This window comes from Galeopterus variegatus, unplaced genomic scaffold (genome assembly GCF_000696425.1).
Source record: "Galeopterus variegatus unplaced genomic scaffold, G_variegatus-3.0.2 Scaffold7838, whole genome shotgun sequence".
In the NCBI taxonomy this organism is placed as follows: domain Eukaryota; kingdom Metazoa; phylum Chordata; class Mammalia; order Dermoptera; family Cynocephalidae; genus Galeopterus; species Galeopterus variegatus.
This window is the reverse complement of record NW_007733949.1, coordinates 5163-32950: the sequence shown is the minus strand read 5'-3', so window position 1 is coordinate 32950 and position 27788 is coordinate 5163. Positions and strand designations below refer to the sequence as shown.

General features: G+C 35.2%; 1 protein-coding gene across 1 annotated transcript; it reads right to left on the bottom strand.

Moving 5' to 3' along the window:
* Nucleotides 1–173: 173 nt before the first annotated feature.
* On the bottom strand, nucleotides 174–25362 carry RIOK2 (RIO kinase 2). The gene is made up of 10 exons (XM_008592369.1): nucleotides 25198–25362; nucleotides 21974–22112; nucleotides 20490–20606; nucleotides 17833–18008; nucleotides 15383–15471; nucleotides 13206–13397; nucleotides 10929–11021; nucleotides 9363–9884; nucleotides 7396–7492; nucleotides 174–2862 (listed from the first exon to the last, which is right to left on the bottom strand). Exons 1-10 carry the CDS (start codon nucleotides 25261–25263, stop codon nucleotides 2698–2700), a joined length of 1656 nt encoding a protein of 551 aa, XP_008590591.1. The 5' UTR covers nucleotides 25264–25362; the 3' UTR covers nucleotides 174–2697.
* Nucleotides 25363–27788: the final 2426 nt, after the last annotated feature.

The window sequence follows — 27788 nt, the reverse complement described above, 5'->3', positions numbered from 1 at the left end:
ACCCTCGGGCGGGAGCGCCGCCATGCTTCCCAAGCGGCGCACTATCCAGTGCGCCACCGGGCCGGCCCTATCCTTTAAATATTTTTATGGTTCTGGAGAAAGCTTAAAGGCAGCCAGCTGTGTACCAAAGAACAGACCAATTCCACAAGGTCAGCACAAATATAAACCATATGTTTTGTAGGAAAAGCTTATTTAATGGGAAAAATAAGTACAACTATGCAAGAAGGTGACAAGCAAAGCATCTATGAATCTTAATAAACAGAATCATAATTGAAATGTCAATGACCATGATAAAAGGAAAGACAGTCAGCCTGTGGAACATTCCTTACGGTAACTGTAAGAAGTCATTTCAGCAATACTTACTATACATATACTATGTATCAGGCACTGTGCTAAGCTCTTCAAAAGCATTCTTTCACTTAATTTTCACAGCAACCCTGATATAGGTACTATTAAATGTTCCCATTTTACAAATCAAAAAAGTTAGGTTGGAGAAGATAAAGAAGGTACCTGAGGTTTGAGCAGTGGTAGAACCAGGATTTAAATTTGTAACTCCTAGACTCAAAAAGTGTTTTAACAATCACATACACAGCTTCATTATTAGTAGTAGACTTAAATTTTGTTTTTGCTTATTGTTTATATGTTTTAAAAGGTGAGGGTTACAGCTTGTCTGATAGGGCAAACTCTCTAATTTCTAATTTATGGCTACCCAAAAACATCTTTTAAAAATAACCATTGTGATTGGGCTCTAGTTTTCAAACGCCAGAACAAAAACGTAACCCAGGAAAAATTAAATTTCTTTCCAGATCATTATTACTAAATCTTCAGTAGCTAGCACTAATCTTTGCCCAAATGAGATAAGGTCTCCATTTTTGATTTGAATAATTTGTTCTGTGGCCCACATGAAATTTTAGGCTAAGGGTAAGAACCAAGTTTATCTGCCTTCTAAGTTTCTCAAATAGTAATAAGCTTTTTATGAGGTAGGTACCCAAAAGTTGACTGAGTCAACTAAGTAAAGCTGAGTAGAATGAGGTCATATAGCTTTATTCCCAATTTGCTTTCAATACTCTGAATATAAGAAAATGTATTAAAAAGAAACATTCTGTGGTCCTATTAAGCTGTTTTCAAGGTTATTTTACATTAAAAAATGCTTTAAGGTAAACAAATTATAAAAAAATACCTGAACTTAAAGATATCTAAAATTCAAAGCAGTGCTATGTAAATACTCTCCAGATCAGTCTAAGTTAACTTTCTTTTTTTTGGGCAGCTGGCCAGTATGGGAATCTGAAACCTTGACCTTGGTGTTGTAATACTGTGCTGTAACCAACTGAGCTAACCAGCCAGCTAGGTTAATTTTCAAGGGAACTAAATGTAACATTTTCTTGCATCTGTATATTTAAATAAATTTATTAGCTAATGATGAATCAATCTTGCAAATGGCCAGGAGAATCAATTTTGTAGAAGTAAAAGGGAATCTGCTATCTTTATCAATCTTGGAAAAGAATGTACTGTATTCCCTCTGGTAGATCATAATCACAGATGCAAGTAATTTAAGGACATCCTGTTTGGTGCCTATGGGTGACACTGCCTTCTAGTGGCCATTTTTTTTGCTGCAGGCGCTCTCCCTCTTCTGGCCTACTATGAAGAGACTTAATTGTCATCAGGTACACACATTTAAGTACTCATCTTCACATCTCACTGAATTATAAAGTTCCTGAAGAAGGGATTATGTATTTCTTTCCTGCACTAAGTATTTATTAACATCAAGGTGAGAACATGTCCCAGACCTATCCCACCTAAGCGTATGAGAAAATATTTCACTCATTCCTTCTACCTCCTCTCACCCCTAAATTTTTTGCACTCCTGCTCAGGCCTGCATAAAAGCTAGCAACTGTAAATATCACGGTAGGATTATTTCAAGTTTATGTTCCCATGACCACATTAGCAATGTAAGTGGCACAAAATACATTATAAATTAATGTATTAACTATTAAGTAAATTATACATTACTGGCTTATCCTGACTTCTAAGGATTAAAAAAACAGAAAACGGCAAATTCTTCCAGTAGCTAAATAAAGTGCAACCAAGCTTCTAGCAAAATTCCAGAAAGATAAATATTATTATAATTGTCATTCTAATAGCTATGCTGTATTGAATGCTTATAATGTGCTAGACATTGTTCTAAGTACTTTATGTGCAATGTCTCATGTTATCCTCAAACAACTGTATAAAGTAGTTATATATCCAATTTTAACAATAAGAAAACTGAGGCAGAGAAGAAGAGAAAGAGAGAAAGAAATATGACTTGCTTAAGACTGTTTCTACTACTAAGTGGAAAAGTTTGGATTTGAAAAGTCTGGATTTCAAACCAGGTAATCTACCTTTTCTTGGCAGAAACCAAAAAACGGTGTTATTTAGATTTTAAAAAAATATGCAAATATCCCTAATATAGTTATTTTGAAAAACTGATTTTAGCAGATTTACCATAGTTATCTAAATTACTTTAAAAAAATGAATTGCTTTAGCAGAATTACTATAATTACTCTTCGAAAGACACATACTGAATGAGTCAGATAAAAGAAGGTTCACTTATCTATTTATATACTAGCCTTGGTCCAAAAAGACTAAAGGTGCCTTAAAAAGGGGTGATAGTAACTTGAAAAAAAAATATTAAAAATATCCAAAATCTTAAATATATTATTCTCCCCAAAAACTGGCTGCTTCCAAACTTGATTTAATATTTTGCATGTTTTCCCTCCGTTGCTTAGTAAATACATTTGCTTCTCCTTTCTGCAATCGACGTCTCACAGCTGATTTTTGCTGTTTTGTCAACTGACGTTTCACCTTCTGTTTCACCAGTTCCTGGAAAGATTTCATAAATTAGTATCATTGATAATGAGCCATTTTGATAAGTAGCAGACAATTAGCAGAGCAAAAATTTACATTCCTAATAACTTTCAAATTTATTTTCTGTTAAGAGCATGAATTCAAGAAATTCCAAACACCAACAGTACTATACAGAAATTGGTATAAAACTGGTATTAAATTCCTAACAGAAAAACAGATTATATAGCAAAAAATACAGTGTATAAGTGACAATTTTTAAAATAACAGACCACCATAGTGCCACCTAGTGTCCACCATGAAAACTGAAGGAAAAACAAGATGAAAACTGCTTGTTCCTCACTTTTTAGGTAAAAGTTAAAATGGTTTTGAAATGAAAATTATTTTTGAAAGCATCCACTATTCAATATACCCTAGAATGACTTCATAACTTCAGGTGTAGAAATGATGTGATGACAGCAGTTAACCATGGAAAAATCGTCACATAGTTTTTTAAAGTTGTAGACTGCTTTCCAGTACTGAATAATCATAAATTAAAATGACTTATTAGTTAATAGACAGGTGGTACATGTCACATGACTTAAGATGAGTAAGAAATTTGAGATATTCGGTTCACAATGACCTTTTCTTTCTTTGAAGCACTATAGCCTATTATTATTATTTTTTTTTTTTCCTTTTTGTCTTTTTTTCGTGACCGGCAACGGATCGCACCCCTCAGTGTCACGCCCGGACTGGGACCGGCCACGGGATCGCAACCCTCGGTGTTGTTCCCGCCCCTCGCTCAGCCAGTGAGCGGCCGGTCTGTATGTGGGACCCGAACCCTCGGCGGGAGCGCCACTGCGCTTCCCAAGCGGCGCACTATAGCAGTGCGCCACCGGGCCGGCCCATATTATTTAATTGTATATAAACTTGCATTATCCAACCTGTCTCCTAAAAAAGAAGATAAACACTATAAGGGCAAAAGCAAGGGTCTTCTTAATATGCCCCTCCATATGCTGGGTACAAAGAAGCATTTATTAAAAAATCTGCTAAGTTAAAAAATTAAAAAATAATGGATCTGGGAGGAAAAGGTGGGCTGGAAGAACTAGTTTGCCTATTGCATTATTTCTTGGGTTATATATTATAATATAAAGCTGTAGATCAGATGAGTTAAATGTTGACTTTGGATTAATAATCAATTAACAGGCTTTAATAAGTTATCTCTCTTTGTTTTATTCTAATGATTCTTAGTGGGAAGAAAGGTATGAGAAGAGAGGGGGAATCAGAACTTAAGTCTCTACAGAGGCTAATACCCCAGAAGACGTAGCCCCCCAATCCCAGTAAGACCTGAGACATAGGAAAACCTGATATTCCAGTTTTAAGACTGAAAGCAGTAGAACTAGCTAAAAGTGTCAGGACCCTTCTCCCTACAGTTTTGAATTCAGAGGAAGCCAAACAACCATCACTGCCTCCCCCACTTCAGCAGGAGCCCAAAATCTGGAATCAGAATAGTATCTTAACTACAATACTATTAGCTTGAAGATAAGAGAACAAATGACTTCAGAATTCTGTAAGAAAATTATTTTCAAACCACAACCCTAATATGTAAACTCCCAATGATAATCATACTAAAGACATTTTTAGTAGTTAAAGTCCTAAAAAACTTATTCAAGAAACTATTGGTATCTGTACTGCCAAATAAAGAACTAAATAAAAGAGATGGGACTAGGAAAGAATGCATCATACAGGAGGTGAAAAGTCCCAGGAAGACAACAGTAGAACATATGCCATGTTCAAACTGGAGGAGTACAGGCAGAGAGGCCTACTGAATGTTTCTAAGGAGGAAAAAAATCAATTTCTTTTCTAAGTACCCTGTGTGAATTTTCCCTTAGTTCTTTACTTTGATGAGACTGTAAGATAATCATATCAAGCAAAATAAGTAGTTGATGAGTTAACATGTGTGTACCTCGCAACAATCAGAACAATTTAAAAATCCTACAAGCTTATTTATTTCCATGTTAAGAAAAGTGGTAGAAAAATCCCTCAGTATATTTAAAGACAAACAAAAGGTGAAACATGAAATAAAATACTTGTATGTTATTTAGGGAGTACATAAAAATTATTAAAAATCACACTTTTTTTGTTGCTGTTAAAGCAAAAAAAGTTCTTCCATTAGGTGGTAGCCACATGTATATTTATTAAGAAGCAATTATACCTTACTGTTTAACCATAATTTAATTCTGCTACATATTAGCAAGGACAAAATTCAAAAATGGCCAATATAGAGGAACTATAACAAGTACTGTAAGGAGAAAAATAGATCTTACAATTATTTGCCTTTGTACAGGTACCAAAACAACAATCATCAAGTTAATGGAGGTAACAAAATAAACAGTTTGTTTTCTCCTGAACTTTTAGCAAAACAAAATGTGACCCTAAGAAAAACTGTGTGACAAAATTTCCAAAAGAATGTAGAGTTAAAATGATGATTTAATTCAATGATTAGAGAAAAACCTTTACTCATCAAGCTCGGCTGAAGAGATCTTTTTCCCCCTTCCTTAAAGGCAAATTTGTATTTTTATAATATAAATTCATAAAACCCAAATGATAAGAGTTAAAGGCTTGATCCACTCTGAACTTTTAAGTTTATGCTGCTGGCTGTAGACAAATAATTAAGGAGAATAGGATTAGAGCAGTAAAAATGAATAACAGTTAAAACATGCAAACACAGCTTTAACCTGGCCTCTTTACAATGTCAGTGAGCCATCTTCACATACAGAAAGAAACATAACTTAGAATTTAAGAAAGTAGCATGAATTAGTAATCTAATTTTTCTTTATGTACAATCATCAATTTTATACCGTTATTAGATATACAAGAATTTATGTTTTGATTCGGGGAAATCAAAGAAAGGAAGGTAAATTAATCTAAGAAGTACAGAAAATAGCAGAGCCAAGAGGGGACAGGAATTTCTTATAAGAAATTCATAACAGTCAAAAGGAGATTTTAACTTTTAATGTAATTAATAGATGCTTCATAGAGATTTCAATTTTATGTTCAGAAAATCAGGTAAATTACCAGACCCACAGAACAAATATATGAAACTATATTTCTAGTTTTTAATTTAATTACATTTCTAAAATTTCATTTTTTTACTGGTCTGATAAGCTCTAAATGTGTCTGATATTAAGTAAAGGCCCCAGAAGTAAAACTGCACTATATTATAAATACAGTACTGTTATTTTTACTTTGTTTTTGATAGCTCTGATTTAATTTTGTAAATATCCTATATTACTTACCACAGGACATACGTTTTAATTTATTGACAATATTTCTGAACTTGGAATATAAAGTTCAGGAAAAATAAGTTATTTTCTTGTCTTTTGAATTCACTTTCCATCTAGCCATTTTTATTTCCTCCCTTTCTATCCTCTAAATTGATTTTCTTCTTTTGCTCACCATAAATAAAGTTATCACTAGAAACTGGCTTCAACAGTACTCAATACCTTAAGCAGAAGGAAAAAACCCAACACATCAATTATGTAATTTTAATTTATAAAAAAAATTTGATAAATTACTATGCTGCTTTATTTACTTTCTTAACGACGGACAGAAAAGAATATTTTAGAGAATTCAAAACTACAAATTTCAAAACATCGCTTAATCCAGAAATAAGGCTAGGAAATAATGTGGTATTATTCTGTAGGCTTACACTCTAAATTTGTTCTGCCAAAGGGCTCAGGAAAGTAATAAGAAAACCAAGAGGAGCTTTGTTTCATTTATCAGAGTTGTTATAATTTTGTAAATTCATGTTGCTCCTAAATGGCAAGTACGGGTGTCATATCTTCATAATTCTAATGTCAGAGTATAGGAGTGACAATACTTCCATAGGCCAGTGAGAATGGCTTTGCTCAGTGAGAATGACTTTGCTCTGGGGGACGTGATTATCTCTAAACTGATCCTTCCGGGTAGCTCTGAAAGAATGCTGGCAGGCAAATAAAGTTCCCCAGTGGGAGCTGAACAATTTGTGCTCATTGTCCTATCCAGAAAATGTCCCTTTTGAAACTTCTTTGGACATTGTTGCTAAATGTCCAAAAGGTCCAATGAAAACTTCAGATACCAAAAATTTAAAAATTGCCTTTTTTTCTTTCTAAAAGAACAGACTAGCTAGTGAGGCTGCTACATCTTCACAATTCAGCTGCATTGCTGTCACTAGCTAAGGTAACTTTGAGCAAAGTCACATACCCTATCTGGGCCTTAATTTCCTCATTGCTAAAATGAAAGGACTAATCTACGTGAGAGCCCCCGCTTAGATCTAATTTTCTATGATTTTATCCTTCAAGTTCAAGCTAATTTATATGCTGCCTTTTTCCTGCAAGTTCTGATCATTCCAGCTAAATATGAATCCTCTCTCCTGTATAACTAGATTTGTAAATAAATGGTATAATTTTATACCATTAACATGTGAGTTCAAATGTCTGAGGCTGTTTTGTACACCTTATAATCCTGAGCTCATTAATCTGTCCACAGTAGTGATCTAATAAACAGCTGGTAAATGGAATAAATACTTACTGGAGGAATTGTTGAACAGCTTGTAACACTGCCTGCAGAAGTAATACTCAGAGTTCTTGTTCTATTCCGATTAATATCTCCTATACTTTCTTCATTTCTAAAATAAAAAAACATACTTAATCTAGTTAATTTTTATAACATAATTAATCATGCTTGATTAAATTAATTTATACTATTTTTAGCATGACAGTAAAAGACATAAAATACTTCAGAAAGATCATTACATTTAAAATTTCTATTAAGGTAAAACTGAAACTACCTATAATTTAGTCTAAAATTCAACAATTTTCATTTTTTAGCATTCTGATAGTTATAGTCACTATCAAAATTTCAAAATGTTACAATGTTTTGGCCATCAAAATTGATCATTTTCCCACAATTCATGTGTCTCTTTTCCATTAATACTCCCCAGTTTTTTCACTAACTATACAAATCTGCCTCTCACAATCTAAATTTTTGAGACACTTTCTTCCTCCTTCCCAAATAGTAGATATAGTGGGCACACAGACAATACTCTATGTCTGCTTTGCTGAAGTAGAAAAAACCACAACCTTGGGAACTAGTTTTTTACATTGCTTAAAGTTTTAATATATACAATGTATAAGAACTCAGAGGAAATTAACTCTTAACAGTTAATATTTTTTCACAGCACCTGATATTTTGCTTCTACTTGGAATAATAAAAGTTTTACCCAACACGTGTCCAGAGTGTGAGAACAAATTATTGTTTCCTTTGCATTCTTAGAAGAAAACATACATAGGGGTGTGTGTGTGTGTGTGTGTGTGTGTGTTCATCCAACCCATTGAGGCCTGAACAGAACAAAAGGTTAAGAGTAAGAGAGAATGTGCTTTCGCTGCCTGTCTTTGAGCTGGAACACTGGTCTTCTCCTGCCTTGGGACTCAAACTGAAACTTATACTTTTGGCTCTCCTGGTTCTCAGGCCTTTGGATTTGGACTGGAACTACACCACTGGCTCTCCTAGGTCTTCGGGTTGCTGACTGCAGATCCTGGGACTTCCCAACCTCCATAACTACATGAACCAATTCCTTATAACAAATATCCTATTGGTTCTGTTTCTCTGGAGAACCCAGACCAATAAAATCACTTAATCAAAATACTGAGCCCACTTTTTTCTCTTAAGCTTCTGCTTTAACTTTCCAAGTTTAATATTCAAATAGCAGTAGCCCTGAGACTCAAGATACAGAGCTATATGGAAACCCCCCCCCCACAATTCCCATGTTTTGCTTCATAACAAAACTATAAAGATAAAGGTAGTCTTAAGATGTAAGCCCAAACATGTATTGAAAAATGCTTAATACGTTTATTGCTGATCTAATTTCCAATGTCATATTACTATTTTGAAATAAATAAAATCAGTACTATAGTTTGATTCTGGATAAGCTATCCCTAATCTAAGTTTTTACAACTTTTGCTAATCTAAAGTAAGCCTGATTCATTAATATTTGCAAGGAAAAAACTTCTTAAAAGAAAAGCATAATACCATTATATAATTTTAACTGTACACAAAGGACAGAAGGTTCAAAGTACCAGAGAAAATTCACTGAAGTTGTTTTATGTAGAAAGCACATGTTTTACATATTTACATGCCTTTATATAATTCAAGCATACATTAGTGTGTAATTACAAAAATATATGAAGAACAACTCATCCACCTAAAACCTGATCGATTCATCAAGACACCTACATTAATTCTTTGAAAGTCCTCAGTTTGCACTTTAAGGCTGAATTACTTGAAATTTAGTCAACACGCTGCCTAGAATCAGGGCAACTGAAAAGGAGGGTATTTTGAGTTTTAACAACAAAAAGGTTATTTGGCTTTCATTTTACACATAACAGTGGCAGAATACAACTCTGTCCTATCACCTGGGAAAAAAATTCATTTATCAGAACTGATGAAAGTATTGATCTCAAGATTAAAGTAAAAAAGCAATCAACAGAAATATATACCTGAAAGGCCTGAATTCTTTGTTTAATGACAAGGCAATCAAATGAGGGCACTCATCTTCATACTCTTCAGAGCCAGCAGGGATTTCTCCTTGACCTGTATGGCCATCTTGCCTGGTATCATTTTCAGTTCTATCTTTCTCCTCAGACAACTCAGTTACAGAACTGTTTTCAACAACCTGTCCTTTTATTTCTTCTAAAGGATGAATGAATTCAGTCATTTGAAAATTGTGAACATCAGCACTCTCCTCTGATAAATTATCTTCCTTTATTTGTTCAAGGTATCCAGATGATCTGCAACAGCAGCCACCTGATTCATCTACAGAGTTCCATTCACTTTCATTTTCTGACCTACAAACGTTTGTTTTTTCTGACACCTCTTCATCAGAAAATGAGGATTCAGATCCTTGCTCTGTTTCAATATTTTTATCATCTGGACCCACTGGGTGAAGCAGTTCATCATCTGCTTGCATTTCCTTTGTGTAGCCACTGGCAGAAACCTCAACATCAAGAGAGTCCTCCTTCCTAGGAAAAAAACAGTATCAAGCATTGAAAGAGAGAGAAAAATTAATTTCCTGGGAGGGATAAATATCTATTATTCTGATAAAGTATGATTCTCAAGCGAGTTTAATAGTTTATATATTTTAAGGATTTTTCTTTGCCTAAAATGTAATACTTAAATGACTTTGCTATATAAACATAAAAGAAATATGCCAACTATACTTTTATGAATAAAATAACATGACTAAAAAGCAACATAGCCGAGGGTACTTCAAAAAGTTCATGGAGGGGCCGACCCGGTGGCGCACTGCTACAGTGCGCCGCTTGGGAGCGCGGTGGCGCTCCCGCCGAGGGTTCGGATCCCACATACAGACTGGCCGCTCACTGGCTGAGCAAGGTGCGGGTGCAACACCGAGGGTTGCGATCCCGTTGCCGGTCCCGGTCCGGTACGGGCGCGACACTGAGGGTTGCAATCCGTTGCCGGTCACGAAAAAAAACAAAAAGGAAAAAAAAAAAAAAAAAAACAAAAAGTTCATGGAAAGGTTCGTATTTCCTTTTAATTCTAAGTACCCTCATATAGCAACTTCAGCTGCTATCTACTTACCAAATTAACTTTCAAAGAGAGCTAAAGATTTCTTTTAAATTATGACTCATCCCAAATTAGAAAATATCTTAAGTGTATAAAATAAATATGAGAAAATTTAACTTCAAAAATCCAAATAATAATTATATCCCAAGAACACATTAAAGATAGCTCCTGTTCTGAATGAAGGAACAACACATTTCAATAAACATTTGCTTTGGTCCTAACGAATACGTTATTTACACAGCATCCAAAACAGAATAAAAGTTCTTGAATTTCTAAGGAACTAGATATGTTCCTTCCAAAATTGAATAGCAGTGATTTTACAGAGCAATAATATTCAACTATAGAGCAATAATACCCTAATTATAATGTTTCAAAGGTCAATATTTGGAAATTTTTTAAAATAAAAGTGTTAACTTTTAGATCTAAATAAATCAGATACTTAAAGGGTCTTATCATTTGAAGCAATGCCAAATACAAACCTGATATCACTAAATGTTGGATAAAGCTCACTTTCATAGCCAAAACGTTTCACAAAAAAATCTCTAATGCATTTAACATCTCTGTCGAAATACCTGCAAAAGCAAGAATCATTTTTGATACAGCTTTTGTTGCTCATCTTTTTCTTTGTTAGCCAATGACAGTATCCTTATTATTTATTATGGTATTCCTGTTCCTTACATGAAGGAGAAAAACATGATACAAATCAGTTGCGAGTGTGTTCGAAAAAACTAAAATCTGAGGAAATCTCAAGGGATAAAATGGGATATCATCTGAGGAAATCTCAAGGTTTTCTCGTACTGTTACCTAGTACATGGTAAGGTACACTAGGTGAAGATGAGTGTGAAGCCCAGGAAAGGAGACTATGGGCCTACAGGGGAAGATGAGTGTGAAGCCCAGGAAAGGAGACTATGGGCCTAAAGTTTGGAGGCAAGTTTCCACTTATCCTCTTTAGTCCCCAGTCTGTCTGGCTACGCTTCCCATCAACACCCATTAGAACTCCTAGTCAACAGGGAAAGCTGAAGATAAGAGACTAATGGCTCATAAGGAAAAGTTTGGAGACTACTGGATTATGTTGATGTACCTTCATAATCTATTATAAAAGGAGAAATAATGCTGTGGCTTATAAATAATGATCTGAAGACATGCTAATCTGGACAGAGTAGAAGAACTTCTGAATATCAGGTTGTTTTTTTGTCCACCACAAAGCAGCAGGAACGTATTCAATGCTCTAGAACATTTCCAGGTAAGGAAGAATTAAGGACAGGATGACATGGAAATAGGAAGACAGTGACATGTCTTAGTTCTCAGGGCAACCTGGGAAAAATCTTAATAAATTTAAAAATTATCATTTTAAATATGTTCACACCTCCCCTACCAGACAACAACTTCTTCAAAAGCAGAAGCAAGGATTATTTATATCTCAACTTTTAGCCCTTAGGACAACTCCTTTGCCCCCTACTGGTTCACAAAAATTCAAATTAAATCATAATATCTTCCCATAGAACAATGCAGCCTAAATTTGAAATGTTATAATCTGTCATCAATCCCTTCTCTAACTCTGGTAGTTCCCACGTTCCTTTATTGTGTGACTATGTCACTCCATATTAATAAACATAGTGATTAGTCATCATCCACAGAGTATTGACCACCCAAGTACCAGGCATTAACTTTTTAGTATTATTTTGTTGAAATATTTTTAAAATTTATTTTTTGAATGACATTTCTTTCTTTAGCATAAGTATAGACATTTTTAATGGAAACTGGAGGAAGACAAGCTTCACTTTAACACATACTATTTCACGCTCAAACTCTGTAAGAATGAATATACTCTATAAATAATATAAATGATAAATCATACCAGTTTGTACTTTAGGAATAAGAATTTTCTCATAAGCCTTGAATAGGGAATACAAAAAAACACTTACCCTTAATTTGGTTACGCATAATTGCATCACAGAATACAAGCAAATAAAGGAAAAGGTCATATTTCACAACTTGGTCAGTTTAACTGGTTAAGTAATGTGAAAAATATGATTATCACAGTACATAAGGTGATTCTGCCCTGTGTCAGGGATGGAGTTTTACGTGAATTCTATCCTATTAAGCTAAAAATGACATGACAGATAATTATCATTGGTCTGGCTATTGAATCCAGTCCAAAACCACAACTTTTACTCAGGCCATCAAGACTGAGTTATGCTTGGTTAAGCTCTATTGGAGGTAACCACAGAGAAGAGAGAAAAGGAGAAAGGCAAAAGTATATGGTGATTCCAGGGTTCCCCTTACCATGTCCCTACTTCTGAGCAGGCTTTTTATCTGTTTTAAAAATTGGGCTTCTAATCTAAATGTCTGTTTGAACAAAGGGCCCATGGCTAAGAAAATTTGACTTTTGAAAGTCTGTGATTTACAACAGAGAAATTCAAATTCTTTTGATGCCATCTTCATTACGGTTTATATAAATAAAATAGATAGGCAATTTCTTCAGATTTCCAATACACACACAGCATAAGCTTATCAAATAGGTTTTAAAAATTAAAATACATTTTTTCCCCTTTAAAATACTGAATAAGAAAAATTCTCTTATGAGGAAAATCCTAATAGTTGGATATAATAAAAACCCAAAATTTTCTAACATTAACACCAGTCACTTCAAACCAGTTATTGACCCATTTGATAATTTTACAAAATAGAAAAATTATGAATAAAAAATGATTATATCATTCACAAACACACCCAGAATCAATTTTAGCATATACCATTCAGCATTGGGATGAGAAGTTGAAACCATCTGTGGAAAATCAATCATGGTGATGTGGTCATCTTTATCCAAAATGAGATTGAATTCATTGAAATCTCCATGAATCAGCCCATGATTTGCAAGTTTGACAATCAGTTCCATAGCTTCATCATATACTGATGCAGAATCTTCAATATGGTGTATCTGACATCTGAAAGTATTTCAAGTATAAAAATAGGTTATTTGTATTCATTCATGAATAAAAGTATGTATGTGTGTGCGCATATATTACTTCCATTCCCTGTATCCCCAGCAGTCTTTTCCTTATTCCCATCAGCATACTGACATAATATATCCCACCTATTAAAAATAAATAGAAAGCCTCACCTTAGATTCTGTATTTCTTTCCAGTACTACCTTCTTTCTTTGATCTTCTTGACAGTCAAACTCTTCTACATGTGCTTTTTCCAACTTCTTTCCTACCACTCTCATTAGAACCCATTTCGAACAGGTTTTCATCTATCTCATTCCAATGAAATAGCTCTTGTCAAGACTACGATGACTTCCACGTTGCTGAATCCAAAGGTCATTACCATATGCAGACTGTCAGTTGGCCTCGCTGCCCTCCTTGAAACACTTTCTTAACTCTTGGGGCACCACGTTCTTTAGGTTTTCATTCTTTCTCACTGATTACACCTTCTTAGCCTTTTGTTAGTTCTTCATCTTTTTCCTGACCTCTAAATTTTGGAGTTCCTCAAAAGTCAATCCTAGGACTTCCTATTTTCTCTTATTCAGACTCACTCTTGGTAATGTCTCCTAGGCTCATTTCTTTAAATACCATATACACACTGATTTCAACCTAGACTTCTCCCCCAAACTCCCACATACCTTGAACTTACCATGTCCATAACCGAAACTCTGATTCTGCCCTATCCTCTAACCCAAAACTGCTCTTCCTGCTGCTTTCCAGTTTCTGTAAATGGCAACTTTATTCCTCCAATTATTTGTTACTCAGGCCAGAAAACTTGATGTCATCACTGAGTCACCCCTTCCTTCACATCCACATCCAGTCCCAAACAAACCATGTTGGTTCCACCACCAAAACACATCCAGAATCTGACCACTTTTCATCACCTTCATGACTAATGCTGTGATCAGAGCTACTATCATCTCTTGTCTAGATTATTACAATAGTCCCTTAATATGTTTTCCTAACTCCATCTTTGTCTCCTCTGAGTCTATTCTTAATATAGCAGCCAGAGTGATCCTATTAAAGTGTTAGTCAGATGATGTCTCTTCTCTGTTCAAAACACTCCAGTGACTTCCCATCTCATTCAAAATTAAAAATTCCTTACATGAACCTACAAATCTTAAGTGATGTAGTCACCTGCTCCCTCTCTGATCTCACCATTACAATTCCCCTTAGTCACTCAGCTCCAGCTACACTGGACTGCTCTCACCCCAAGGCCTATGCACTTGCAATTCTCTGTCTGGAATGTTGTTAGCCATCTGCACGGTTTCCTCCCTCTTCAACTTTCTGCACTGATAAGGTTTCACCTTATTAATAAAACTTTTCCTGAAGTCATGCCCCACGTAAAATAGCAGTCTCCTACTTCCAACCTTAGTACTTTCTATGCGTGTTTATTTCTTTATTTAGTTATTTGTTGCATGTCTCCTTCAATCAGAATGTTAAATTCCACAAGGGCAGGAAATTTGTTCACTGCTGAGCCTAAAAGTATGTGGTACATAAAGACTCTTAATAAATACTGAATGAATGAATGAATGAACCACAGAGATTACAAAGTCCATACTGTCAGAATAAAAACTGAGTTTTCAATTTGTCTTCGAGTCTACTTCTTTAAGTCAATTTCTAGCCTTCTGGTAGCAATATTCCATTAATAAAAAAAAATTTATTTATTTTTATTTTATTTATTTATTTTTCCTTTTTGTCTTTTTTCGTGACCGGCAATGGGATCGCAACCCTTGGTGTTGCGCCCGCACCTTGCTCAGCCAGTGAGCGGCCAGTCTGTATGTGGGATCCGAACCCTCGGCGGGAGCACCAAAGCACTCCCAAGCGGCGCACTGTAGCAGTGCGCCACCGGGCCGGCCCCCCAAAAAAATTTATTGAAAAAAGAAAACACTGAACTTTAGATTCATTTACTGGGATCCATGGTTTCAAGAATAATGAATACTTACAGAGGATAACCATTTATGAGTTCCATGACTACTGCGTGGCGATTGTAATCAATTGGCTTTGGAACTGGAAATTCCCTCTCATACAATGCCTGAAACATAGCAAAACATTATTGTCATAAGAGGTCATTATTTTTTAAAGAACAATAAAACTAAATGTACCTTTTCACTCTAGAAGAAAAACACACAAGCCTTCATAAAATTACAGTTAACACATGATTATTTACGCATGGCTTATTTATTCACTGCATAGAGTAAGCTGTACATACAAATTTTAAACTAAAATTTGCTTGAATTCACTTTTCCACCAAAAATGAACATACATAAAATATTATGCACTGTGCTAAGGATACAAAAATGAGTGTGAAAAGTCCCTGCCATTTGTTGAAGTGTGCTCAAAACATTCAAATAGAAACAAATTGTGATTTAGGAAATACTCTGTCTTTTGGCATATTAAGAAATGAAGCATTCCAATAGATCAGGCATTTTCGCTTACAGAGCACCGACCTTTTGCTCCAGACCAAAATATGCAATATAACTCTACTATTTGATAAACATATATACTATAGTAGTCCGAGTCAAATGTTATTTCAGATCATCTATACATCTTTTCCCCTATGCTTAATTTCTTATTGTTTACCAAGTCCTGTTATTACTTCCTTCAAAATACCTTAGATTTACACCCTCTGCCACTTGTATTACTAGCATTTCTAAGTAGGCCTTTGTCATTTTTGCCTCATCACCCCACCAGTGTTGCAGCTCTTATCACCATACTTAATCTGTTCTAGGTACCAATAACAGACTAAAATGCTTGTGTCAATGCTCCATTCAAAAAAAATTCTGTAATAGGTGTAAATACTGATTTCAGTCTGAACAACCTTTCCTAATTTTCAAAACTCTCTTTAATTGACTTGTCCAGTCCTAGTTCTCCCAATACTCTCTCCAATAAGCACCCAGGAGTACAGTCAGGACAGTCATCTTGATGTCATCTATACACACAGGGCTCACATCCATTCACATCTTTGCCTATACTGGATCCTCTGCAAAGTCAAATCATACTCAAGTTTTCATGACTCCACTCAACTCTCACTCACTTCATGAAATGTCTTCCTTCATCAACTATTCCACTCTACTGAAGTTTCTCCAAACACAAATTTTTTCTTAAAACTGTTCTTTGTTTCATGTGTGTTTGTGTTATCTTACTAATTTTAAGACACAGACTGTACTGTTAATTCCTTTGGTGTCCACTCCTTTACCTTCACACTACTCTGGTACTTGTCTACCTACCTTCTGTGGACAGGAATTGAATTATTCCCCATTCATCAGAGATTTTTGTTTGCTTTGTTTTTAAAGAGTTACTTTTTCCCTTGATGGAGACCATTTTGAACATGCCTTAGCAGTTCAACAGCATATGATAACCTTAAAGATTACCAATATTTGTCTAGAACTTGTGCTATAGCCTAACCCTCAAGCTATAATCTTTATCGTATTTTTCTCTTAGGAAAGTATCAATGTATTTAAGAAGTCCATTTATGTGTAACCAGATCTTATTCCTGTACCTTCAATATAAACACCCTGAGAAAATACCTAATATAGTTTTGGGAAAATGTGTACTGATCCCTACCAAGCTACTTACTTGCTGATTGATTATCATAGAATGCAAACAATTAGTATAAGACAAGAAAAATCATAAAATGTATGGTATCAGTAACAATTATTTATACTGCCTTAAAAATTCTCCCACGATTACTAAAAATTTAAGCATATGAATTAAAGTAACCTATTCAAAGAATAACAAACTCCCCCAAAACAACTGTTCACACAATGGAGCAATTTTCAATAATTCAAATTTTAAAAAAAATGAAGATAAAATTATGACAAATCCTACTGGACAGAATAATAAAAACACAATGTTATTTTCTTTTAATTTAGTTATTATTGAAGATATTTAACTTGGGTATTATTAAAGATATTTAACAAATCTATGCTGAACTTAATTTTGAAGGTGAAAGTTTAAAAACTACTGATTTTTACCATTTTTAATACACTTACAGATTTGTAAATTGAAATTTGTTCCATTATGTGGAAAAAACAAAAACTAGTCAACTTATCTGAGACACTAAGGTTTCTACAGATAGTAAATATCTGGTGTTTTCACTGGCATAGACATATATATAGGCATATATATTGAATATATACCCCCCCACACAAATTTGTGAGGGAACTACACTATTAATTATTTAATACCATAGAATACATGCTGACTTTATGTATTAATAACAAAAATACCTTCACATAGATAGAAATCACTAGAAAAGTAACATAAATCATCAATAGAGTGATTAATCTGTAGGGACTGAGTGGAATTAGGGAGAGGATGGGGCAACAGACTACTACTCATTATTAAGGCCTTGTATTATTTGATTAAAAAATGTAAAATTATTTAAAAATACCTTCATATAAGCAAATTCCTTCATGGCAGAGAGACGAGATAAATATAGCCAAGACACGTTACGCCTGTGTTTATGGTAATCACGCTTGTTTTTCAGATTTCGAAAGGAGGTTCTTCCTAGTCTGTGAAGCTTTAATGCAAATTGCTGTCCTTTTTCATTTGCAACAATGTAAATATCTAGAGCCAAGATTTTAAAAGGATCTTTATTACACTTTTATTTCAATAAGTTAAAACAATTTTAGCTCTGAATTTTTTTGTACCATATGTTATATTTCCTAATATAACTAGGAATACTTATTCAGAAAAACTCTTCATATCGCATGTTTACCATTTTACTTTAATTACAATCCAAAATGACAAGCCGAAATATATTACTATCTCCTACAAAAGAAAGCAGAGATGCAACGTGTCAAAGGTTCTTCCAAAGGTGCTTAATACCCATATCTACCATGTCAAAACACTCGATTTAGTAGGAAAACATCTAATTGTTCCTTAATGTCCTATATGTGAGAGAAATGATTTAATATCTTCCTCTTCAACAACATAAAATTCAATTCTTCAACTGCTTTGATAAGTAATAGTTGTTAGAATATATTACTATAATTAAGAAAACGGAGCTCTTTAAACAAGTAGTTTGTCAACTATCAAAACAGGCTACTATTTGTAATACTAACATTTAGAACATGTTCTGACTACTCATGAGGAAATTTTAATTATTACATTTCTATTAAGAAACAAGCTCTGTCCCACATTGCTGATGGGGTTATAAATCTGTGCAAACTTTTTGGAGAGAAATTTGGCAATATCAAAATTTTAAATGTACGTACCTTTTGTCCTGTTATAAACTGAATTGGGTTCCTCCTATGTTGAAGTCCTAACTCCCAATATAACTATTTGGGGACAGGGCCTTTAAAGAGGTAATTAAGGTTAAATGAGGTCATAAGGGTGGGGCCCTAATCCAATAGGACTATCAGAAGAGGAAGAGACACCAAGGACACAGAGAAAAGGCCATGTGAGAACACGGCAAGAAGGCAGCGGTCTGCAAGCCAAGGTAAAAACTTAGGAAAAACCAAACTTTGATCTTGGACTTCTACCCTCTAAAACTGTGAGAAAATAAATTTTTCTTGTTTAAGCCACTCAATCTGGGTTATTTTGCTAGAACAGCCCTGGCCAACTAATACATGCTTCAATAATTCAATTTCTAAGAATGTATTTACAAATTTATTTGCACATATGCATCGAGACATCTGTACAAGCATGTCCACTGCATCACCACTTACAAATATAAGACCAGAAGTAACTTAAATGACCATTAACAATTGGGAACTGGTAAAATCACATATGAAGCATCTGTACAATGTAACACAATACTCTGTGACTATGAGAAAGACCTATCTGCTGATGTGAATTGATATCAAGGATGCATCAAATGGATAAAAACCAAGGTACAGAATAGTGAGTACTGTTCGCTTTCACTTGTAATTAAAAAGATAAGTGAATGTATCCTTAGTACATATAAATATAGTTGTATTTACATAGAAAATTCCTAGAAGGATATGTAAGAAATCAGTAGAGTATTAGCTTTGGGAAGTAATAACAGGAGATTGAGACCTGGGTTTGGAGTAAGATTTACTTTCTACTGTACCTTCTTTTGTACTATTTATCATTTTGCCATGAAATGAATGTCTTAAAAATTTAAAGAAAAAATTTTTAAAAATTGAATTATTATTTCATTATGACTTGGCTCTTGTATATATATTATTAGAATATTTGTAATAGTCAATTCATGATTTTATACTCAAAAGCAAAGTTAAGACTGGCTATAAAAAAAAAAAAAAAATTAACAGGAAGACTACCCCAAAGGGAATGTTTCATTACTTGTTTATATATTTTCTATACACATTCACACACACACTGTACTGTATTTAGTACTCTCACATTATCTCTTAAATATATACCATACTCTTGAATATAAATACAAGAGACATGCAAACCATATAAAGTACCACAGCAACCTTCTTTGGGGTAGGCTTCCTAATAATTCTTTTACTTCTGAGTTTAGTTTTGCTTCCTCAGTTTAGATAATGAAACAATACAGTATAAACTACATAGGATAAAAAGCAGTATATAAGATGGTATGGTATAAAGAAAATCATTCCCTGTACCTTATTCCTACCCGTCTTCCTCATAGAGAATAAATAAACAAACAAGTATTTGTTCAATGTTATTTTAGAATACTTTTCTTCCTGTGTTCCACACATACTTATCTTTGCTTTGCTGATCATATTGCTGTGATAGAAAAATGTGTTTGTGGTTTTTAAATATTCATTGTCTTCTAGTACTTCCTTGTGGTACATAGTAACTGTTACAAATGTGTAATTTATCAGATCTAAAGTAAGACCAAATAAAATATTTGCCAAAGATTTCAGTTACGAGAGGAAAATTAATTCTTGGAATAATTGGACTTTCAGTGATGGACTTAAGGAAAAAACATAGCCTACAAAAACTAAGGGTATTCATAATTTGTATTGCTTCCAAACAACTTTCCAATTTACTGTTAGTTGGAAAAAATGGAAAAATTAAAAGAGAAATACTTTCTCAAGGGGAAATATAAACTAAAGCAAAGAATATACTTTCAATAGTACTATCAGCACTTACCTGATTCTTTCCCAACACCCATCTGGTTTCCAACAGACTCAACTACCTCTCTGGAAGAAAGCGTTTTCAGAGCTAGGTAATCATAGCCTGCATTTGTCAACCGATAGCCCTGGACAGCTAGACAAAATCAAATGAGAAAGACCATACTTTAGTTACATTGTGCTACCAGGTCACATGAGTTCAAATCATAAGAATTGAAAGATGGGAAGTCTTAGTTGGAAAAACATAAACTACCCAGGCTTACAAGTTTCCAATTTCTTTCTATAATTTGTATTTCTTCTCTAGTGTACTGTTACTCAAAGTGTGTCCAATGCCAGTCTGAATGTGTCTGTGATGAGATAAAGGAACTAAAAAGGCAGTGTTTAAGTTCAGAAACTTTATATTAATTTGACCAAAAATTTATGCCTGTTTTTATATTTCTGTTATCCATTTCATTTTTCTAGTACTTTTTTTTGCATTGATAAAATGTAGTTATTAAAATATGTAATGTATTTATGTTGTTTTGATCAATCAAGTACAAATTATAATTGTGATAATTTTTCATTCCAGAAAAACATAATTTTTTAAAATATAAAAATTTATAACAGAAAATTTAAAATGAACAAAAATTTAAATACACACATTTTTGCATACAACAATATTTCTACTGTTTATAAGAAGTATTAGACAGTATTTGATCAAATAATAGCAAGCATTAAATATATTTCTTTGGAATAAAATTCTTTTGGAAAAAAGAAAAAAATTAGTTCAAAAAGAACTATAAAAAATATAAATGCAATCTCTTGAAGAGTTTATTCATACAAATGATGGTGGTTATTAAATCATCATGATATTTACATTCTTAAGAGAGATGTTAAATTTTTATTGAAAAGTGTGCTATATATATGATTTTTACGGTAAAAATCATAATCTCTGCAATTAGAAGCATGGTTTACTGTGGAGCAAATAGCTTAAGTTCAGGGCACAGGCTTTTTCCAAAAAAGACCTGGAAAAGGCCCTAAAAATGTATTTACGATGCTATATGTTCTTGTTAAAATTTCAAAAATAAGTTACTTAAACTGCAATTGGATAAGGCCCCTATCACATTCCAATTCTACCTGCCCTCCATCTCAAACCTTCTGCATGTAAATACTTTTATAAGGATCTGAACGGATAAATTTTTTCAACCTCTCACCTCAGCTGGTTTGAGAAGTAATGCTCTCCAGTCCTGTGGCAAATTTTATTTCCCAAAGAAGGCAGCAACAATCTCTCTATCCTACTTGCTCTTCTGCAGTGTGACCTTGCTACTCCTCTTTTTCCACTCCCTTTGATATGGTTGAGCCCTGTGATTGTTTTGACCAATAGAATACGGCAGAAATATGTTGCGTCAGTTCTTGATCTAGTGCTTTCCTAGTCTGGCAACTTCCACTTCCTGTCTTTTGGAATGCCTACTCTGGGGGAAACTAATTATCTAAAAACCACAAATGGTGCGTCACAATACTTACTTTTGGTACGCTCCCAGGCAATGAGTTTATGTTTCACTAATTCTCTTAAAACTTTATTACAGCCACCGTGTTTAAGGCTGGCTATAGAAGCAATCAAACTGCAGGGAACTATTTCATGGTTCTTCATGCCCATTTCAACCTGAAATTAAAGGAATCTTTATATAATCATAATCAGCACAAAGCCTTGTCTATCAAAACCTTGCTAAGAAATTAACTTCTCCTTGAAACTTTCCTGATCATGCAATTCTGCAACTAATTCTGAGACATAATTACTCCCTTCTCTAAACATATTTTTATTTAGTTTAATATATAACACTAATTTCATATTGTCTCTACTTTGCTTCAAGGGTAGAAATTGTGTGAGTGCTTGACATAGTTAATGACATGTAGTGAATCCTAATATACTTATTAACATCTAAACGTGTGTCTGTAAAAAACTACAGATATTTATTAACAGGTATTTAATGAAAAAGAACTGTATGTAGGCATTGTGGAGGATGAATATATATATATATATACTCTTTACCCCTGGAGAATTTATTATCTAATTGTGGAAATAAAAAAAGTATATATTTAACTTTATTAGAAGGTAGGAAAAGTGCTAAAAGAAGATGTAGCTTAGGGAAGACCAAGAATACTTCTAGCTGAGGGATCCGTTTCAAGGGAGAAGCGACACTTCAGATTGACTTTCAGAAATGTGGACATATAGAGAAAGCAGACAAGGAGATATCATGGAAAGAAAAAAAAAGGATTTGGAAATGGCATACATACAACAAAGTACTGAGTATAGGGAACAGCTAGTACTGTGGTAGCTCAGATGGGATGGCATGTAGAGTTCATGCAAAGAAGGCTGGAAAACATTTCTAAGATATAGAAAGCCCGGAAACGTAGACCAAGGAGTTTTATATTGTATACAGAGGAAAGCAGAAAACTCTTAAATATGTTTAAGCAACGGAGATTCATGAACAGTTACTTTAAGGACATTAATCTAACAGGAATATGCAAATTGGTTTGGAGAGGGCAAAAACTGAAGTACTGTAGAACTAAGACAGCAGTCCAGCTCAGAGAAAATACAACCAAATGGGGCATGTGGTAGTAGCAGTAGTAATGGAAGGCAGAAATTAAAGAGAAAATTATATTAAGTGAAACACGTCATGCACAGAAAGAGAAATACCACATGTTCTCACTTATCTGTGGGAGCTAAAAATAAATAAACACACAAACAAATAAAGGGGGGGGGGAAGAAGACAGAATAACCACAGAAATTCCTTGAACTATTTAAGCCAAATGCACAGATACAATGTGGGGGACGGGGGGAGAGGAACGGGTAAGGGGGCATGAAAATCAAGTACAATGTATTTTGAGAAGTAAAATAAAATTAATTTAAACAAAAACAAGTTTTTAAAATATATTACTTTTTATTTTTGGTGGAGTTTGAGAAAGGAGAAATGGAATAGACAAAATTGATATATTTGGTTTGAGCACATATTGTCAAATGAAGATGTTTAAAGGAAAACTGGAAAGGGATCTGTACTTAGTAATAAAGTCATACTTACAGGGAAAAAATTGTCAAGTGTTTGACAGGGGTGAGAGATAAAGCTGTGAAGTGGATACAGTCAACAAGAAGAGACAATGGAAGAAAAATGAAGGGTGGGGGAAAGAATTTTAGGGGAAATTCGTATTGAAAGGTAAGAGCAGTTAGTCAAACGATTGCTGGCATGGGAAGAGCCAAAGACATTACATGGAAGAGAGTCAAGGAAAGGTACCAACACTGATATTTAACTGAGACTGGAATATTATATTTAATGAATAAGTCATTCCTTGGTGAGTGTCAGAAAGAACTTAAATATTGCAGAGCTGAAGTTTCAGAAGATAAATCAGGGGTCATTTTGATATCCCACCAAAACATCACATTTTAAACTTAACTCATTTTCCATGCCTTGTCCCTGCCTCCCCCAGCCTCCAACACTCTTCCTCTTGACTCTCTTATTTCTGTCAGAGGCATTAAGGAATGAGTGAATGTACCGAGGAAGCAGACAAGGAAAGTATCTTTCAGAGGTGACAGTAGGTATTTAGAGAAAGTCCAGCTGAATTGAAGGATCTACAGGAGACAGAAAGAAAAGTGTTTTCCTAATTTCATACTGATTTCGCACTTAATAGTTTAGTCCTTAGGTGTTACCTGTTTAAGACTAATTTCAAAAATCCAAAACATGAAGAATTAAAATAATATAAAAATCGGTGTGACTAACGTCCTATCACATAATTACATAATACAGGTAGTCCTTATCATGGGGCTCACTCCTTATCAAAAGATAATGGCTCTTGAATAAATGCATTGCTTTATTCTGCAAATGACTAGATCTATGTACTGATCTCTGTGCTATAAGACTAAGGCCATAAATAAACTTGTGTGACTCCCTTGTTCAAAAACATTCAGTGGTTTCCCCCACCCTCTTTACTAAGCCCGCAAGGCTCTACAGAACACGATCTGGAACTTTTTTTTTTAAAAGAAAGACCTTGTAGATTTTGGTTACAACAGTAAACAGACAAGATTCTTGCATCCAGGCAATCACTGACTACACAATTCAGAGACAGCACTTGCGCCCCACCCCCCAGATGTACATACTTTCTATTCCGTTATCCTTTATCATCTTCATAACATTCCGTTATCTTCACAACACTTATTACCTAATATTATTTAATAGTTTACTTAATAATGACTTGTCTCCTTTCCCTCGTCTATTTTGTACCCCGTTGAACCCCTAAAACCTAAACAAACATTTGTTGCTACTAAAACTCGAATATTTGTTGGTAGAATGATTCAGAAGGAACGCTATGCGACTGAGTCTGCAAGTGGGGAACTCAATGATACCCATAACGCTCTTCAGGAGGGACCTTAAACCTTCTCAGCTGGTCGGAAGCCCACGGTCGGAGAAGTTTCCCAGGCCACAGATGCGAGTGTGTCTCTTGAGCACAAGGAAAAGGGGAGCAGAAAGGAACGAAAAGATCAGAAGAGGGAACCTTTGCTCTGTCTGGGGGAAGATAAACTCCCAAACAAAAGGTTTTTAAAAGACCGACTCATTGGTGCTCTTTCTCACATTCCCAGCCTCCGCCACGTCCCAGGGCCCACAGCGCGCCCGCTCAAACCGCAGCAAACTTCGAGAAACAGGAAAAAGACGCGCGGTGGGGATGGGCAAGGGCGAAGGAAACAGCGGGCTTCCTACCGCGGTCAAGACTCTGAAGTCATCCCGGGTCAGGTAACGCAACTTGGCCACATTCACCTTCCCCATGGCGGCCGCAGACCGAGCCTTCTCCCACTTTAGCTGGAGAGCGCAAGGCAGGTCGGAACTCGGGCCTCTCACGCGCCTTAGAGCTGCCGGAAGGCTCGCGCATGCGCTGCGTCTTACTACAGGTCCTCGTTAATAGATAAAAATGCTACCTCACTGGCATGGGAAAGTAAAACGTCTTCTGTGTCTTATCAAAGATATAGTGTGAAACAGGGAAGCATTTTACATTTAAGTAATTTTATAATGTGACTAAGTTGGCGTATTTTAAATATTCTCTACAATATGGCAATTTATTTTTTACACCTGTCAGGACTGGCTGGCGTAATGACGCGTCCCGCCTCGAAGAGCAAAGTGGTAACTTAGTGGGAGGAGCAACATTTACCCTCAAACAGCAACTCCTACTTTAGGCAAAGTGACTTTCAACAACAGAGGGGGAAAAATGAACCTGACCAAGAGTCCGACAACCAAAGCTGTTAAGGGTAAAGACGACAGTAATTCCACGAGCAGCCCGGAGAGGGCGTGGTTAATGAGAACTCTTGCGCTTGCGCAGCACTTGGCTCTAAGTTGTTCGCGGAGGCTCTGCGCCTGTTGGGGGTTGGGTTTAAGGTGACGGGTAGAGGGCAGGGCTGTCGTTGTTACTTTAGGAGAGCTAACCGCACTGCAGTTCCTCTCTACGCCCACAAAAACGGTAACTGGAGCGGGACTGCAAACAACTTGCATCCGAAGAGGATGCGTAGCCTCTTACCTTCCCTACAGCAACAGCAACAGGATAATAGCAACGAAACTTGTATGATACTGTTTGCGTTCATGTCTTATTTCATGAGGTATATTTTAAGCCTTTAAATGGCAAATATTTTGGTACACTACTGAACTAACTGTGGGAGCTATATATTTTCACCGAGGATTGTGGTCTACTTCAGCCAGCCTTGACCTCATTCCCAACCACTAGTATTTCACCTCTCTCTGAGTCCAGTCTCAAAACTTTCAGTGTAAACCTTGGAATTCAATATTTACAGAGTTCCGTTTTTTTTTTTTTTTATTAAAAAAAACCCCTTTGGGGTTATATAGACCGACCTGCCGGTTTTCCTCCTCTTCAAGGCTCCCTTGCGTATGTCGCTCTGTCCCAATACAGAGCTAGCACTTCATAAAACAGGCACTGGGTTTTGGAGGCAGGCAGCTGACTATGCTCTGCCTTGTCTTTTCCTGCTAGGATAGTTGGTGCTCTGAGATCATAGAATGAAAAAGGAAAAACAACTCTGTCCCCCGTCTCCACTCCGACTTTTGGCTTCATTAAACAAACCACCCATTTTTAAGTAATATAATTATTCTTTACAACACATAGCCTCCACTTGGATTGCCTAGGTTGAATGGAGCCAGCTCACCCAAGGTCATACCTCTTCCTGGGTTTGCCCAGATCCAATGACTGATTGTCATGTATGTCTATAGACTCAATCTCTTTGACCCAACTCAGCATAACTCTGAAGGATCATCTTAGCTTCGGAACTCCCTGCTCTCTTCCAAGATCATAAGAACACTCTGTATTAATACTCCTACACGCAACCTTCCAGTAAAGAGTGTGCTGCCTGAGGAGCAACCTTCACCAATCTTTTTCTGGGCCTTTAGCCTAGTGGGAATGGGACCATTTCGTAAAAGTGAGGTAGGATAAGATCTCCAAGTGAGATATATGTCATTAGCTTAATTCTGACACTAACTAGTTTTTTTTTTTGACCTTCGGTAAACTCTTTAACTTCTCGTTCATACAAGTTTTTATTTTGATTGGTTACTATACAATGCATTTTGGTAGACAAAACTCAGTTTCTTTCCTCAAAGATCTTACAGGTCTAACAGATCTTAGGTTTTTTATTTATATTATGAAGGGGTTGAACTTGAATTGGTGTTTCTAAACCTTTTACTAATTTAAGTCCCCATCAGGCCCTGTTATCTTCATCCTCTTTGGTTGAGAATCACTCTCTTCTGTATATCCCTAAAAACCAAGTGTATTTGGTTAACTGAATAGCCAAAGCAATCTTAATCAAAAAGAACACAGCTGGAGGCATCACACTCCCTGATTTCAAAATATATTAGAAAGCGTTTATAATCAAAACAGCGTGGTACTGGCATAACAACAGGCACATCAACCAATGGAACAGGATAGAAAGCCCACACATTTCTGATCAATTGATTTTTTTTTCGTTAAATTTTTATTTTGTCAATATACAATGTATATGATTATTATGGCCCATCACAGACACCTCCCTCCCTCCTCCCCCTCTCCCCTCCCCCCCCAAGAATGTCCTTTCCTTTTGCTTGTTGTAACAACTTCAAAAAAGTATATTTGTTATATCTTCTTCCCCCCCACACCCGGTTTTTTTTGTGTGTGTGTGTATGTGGGTGAATTAATTTGTTTATTGTTTGGCTCCCACCAATGAGTGAGAACATGTGGAATTTCTTTTTCTCTGCCTGACTCGTTTCACTCAATATTATTCTCTCAAGTATTTCATTCGTTTTTATAGCTGAGTAATATTCCA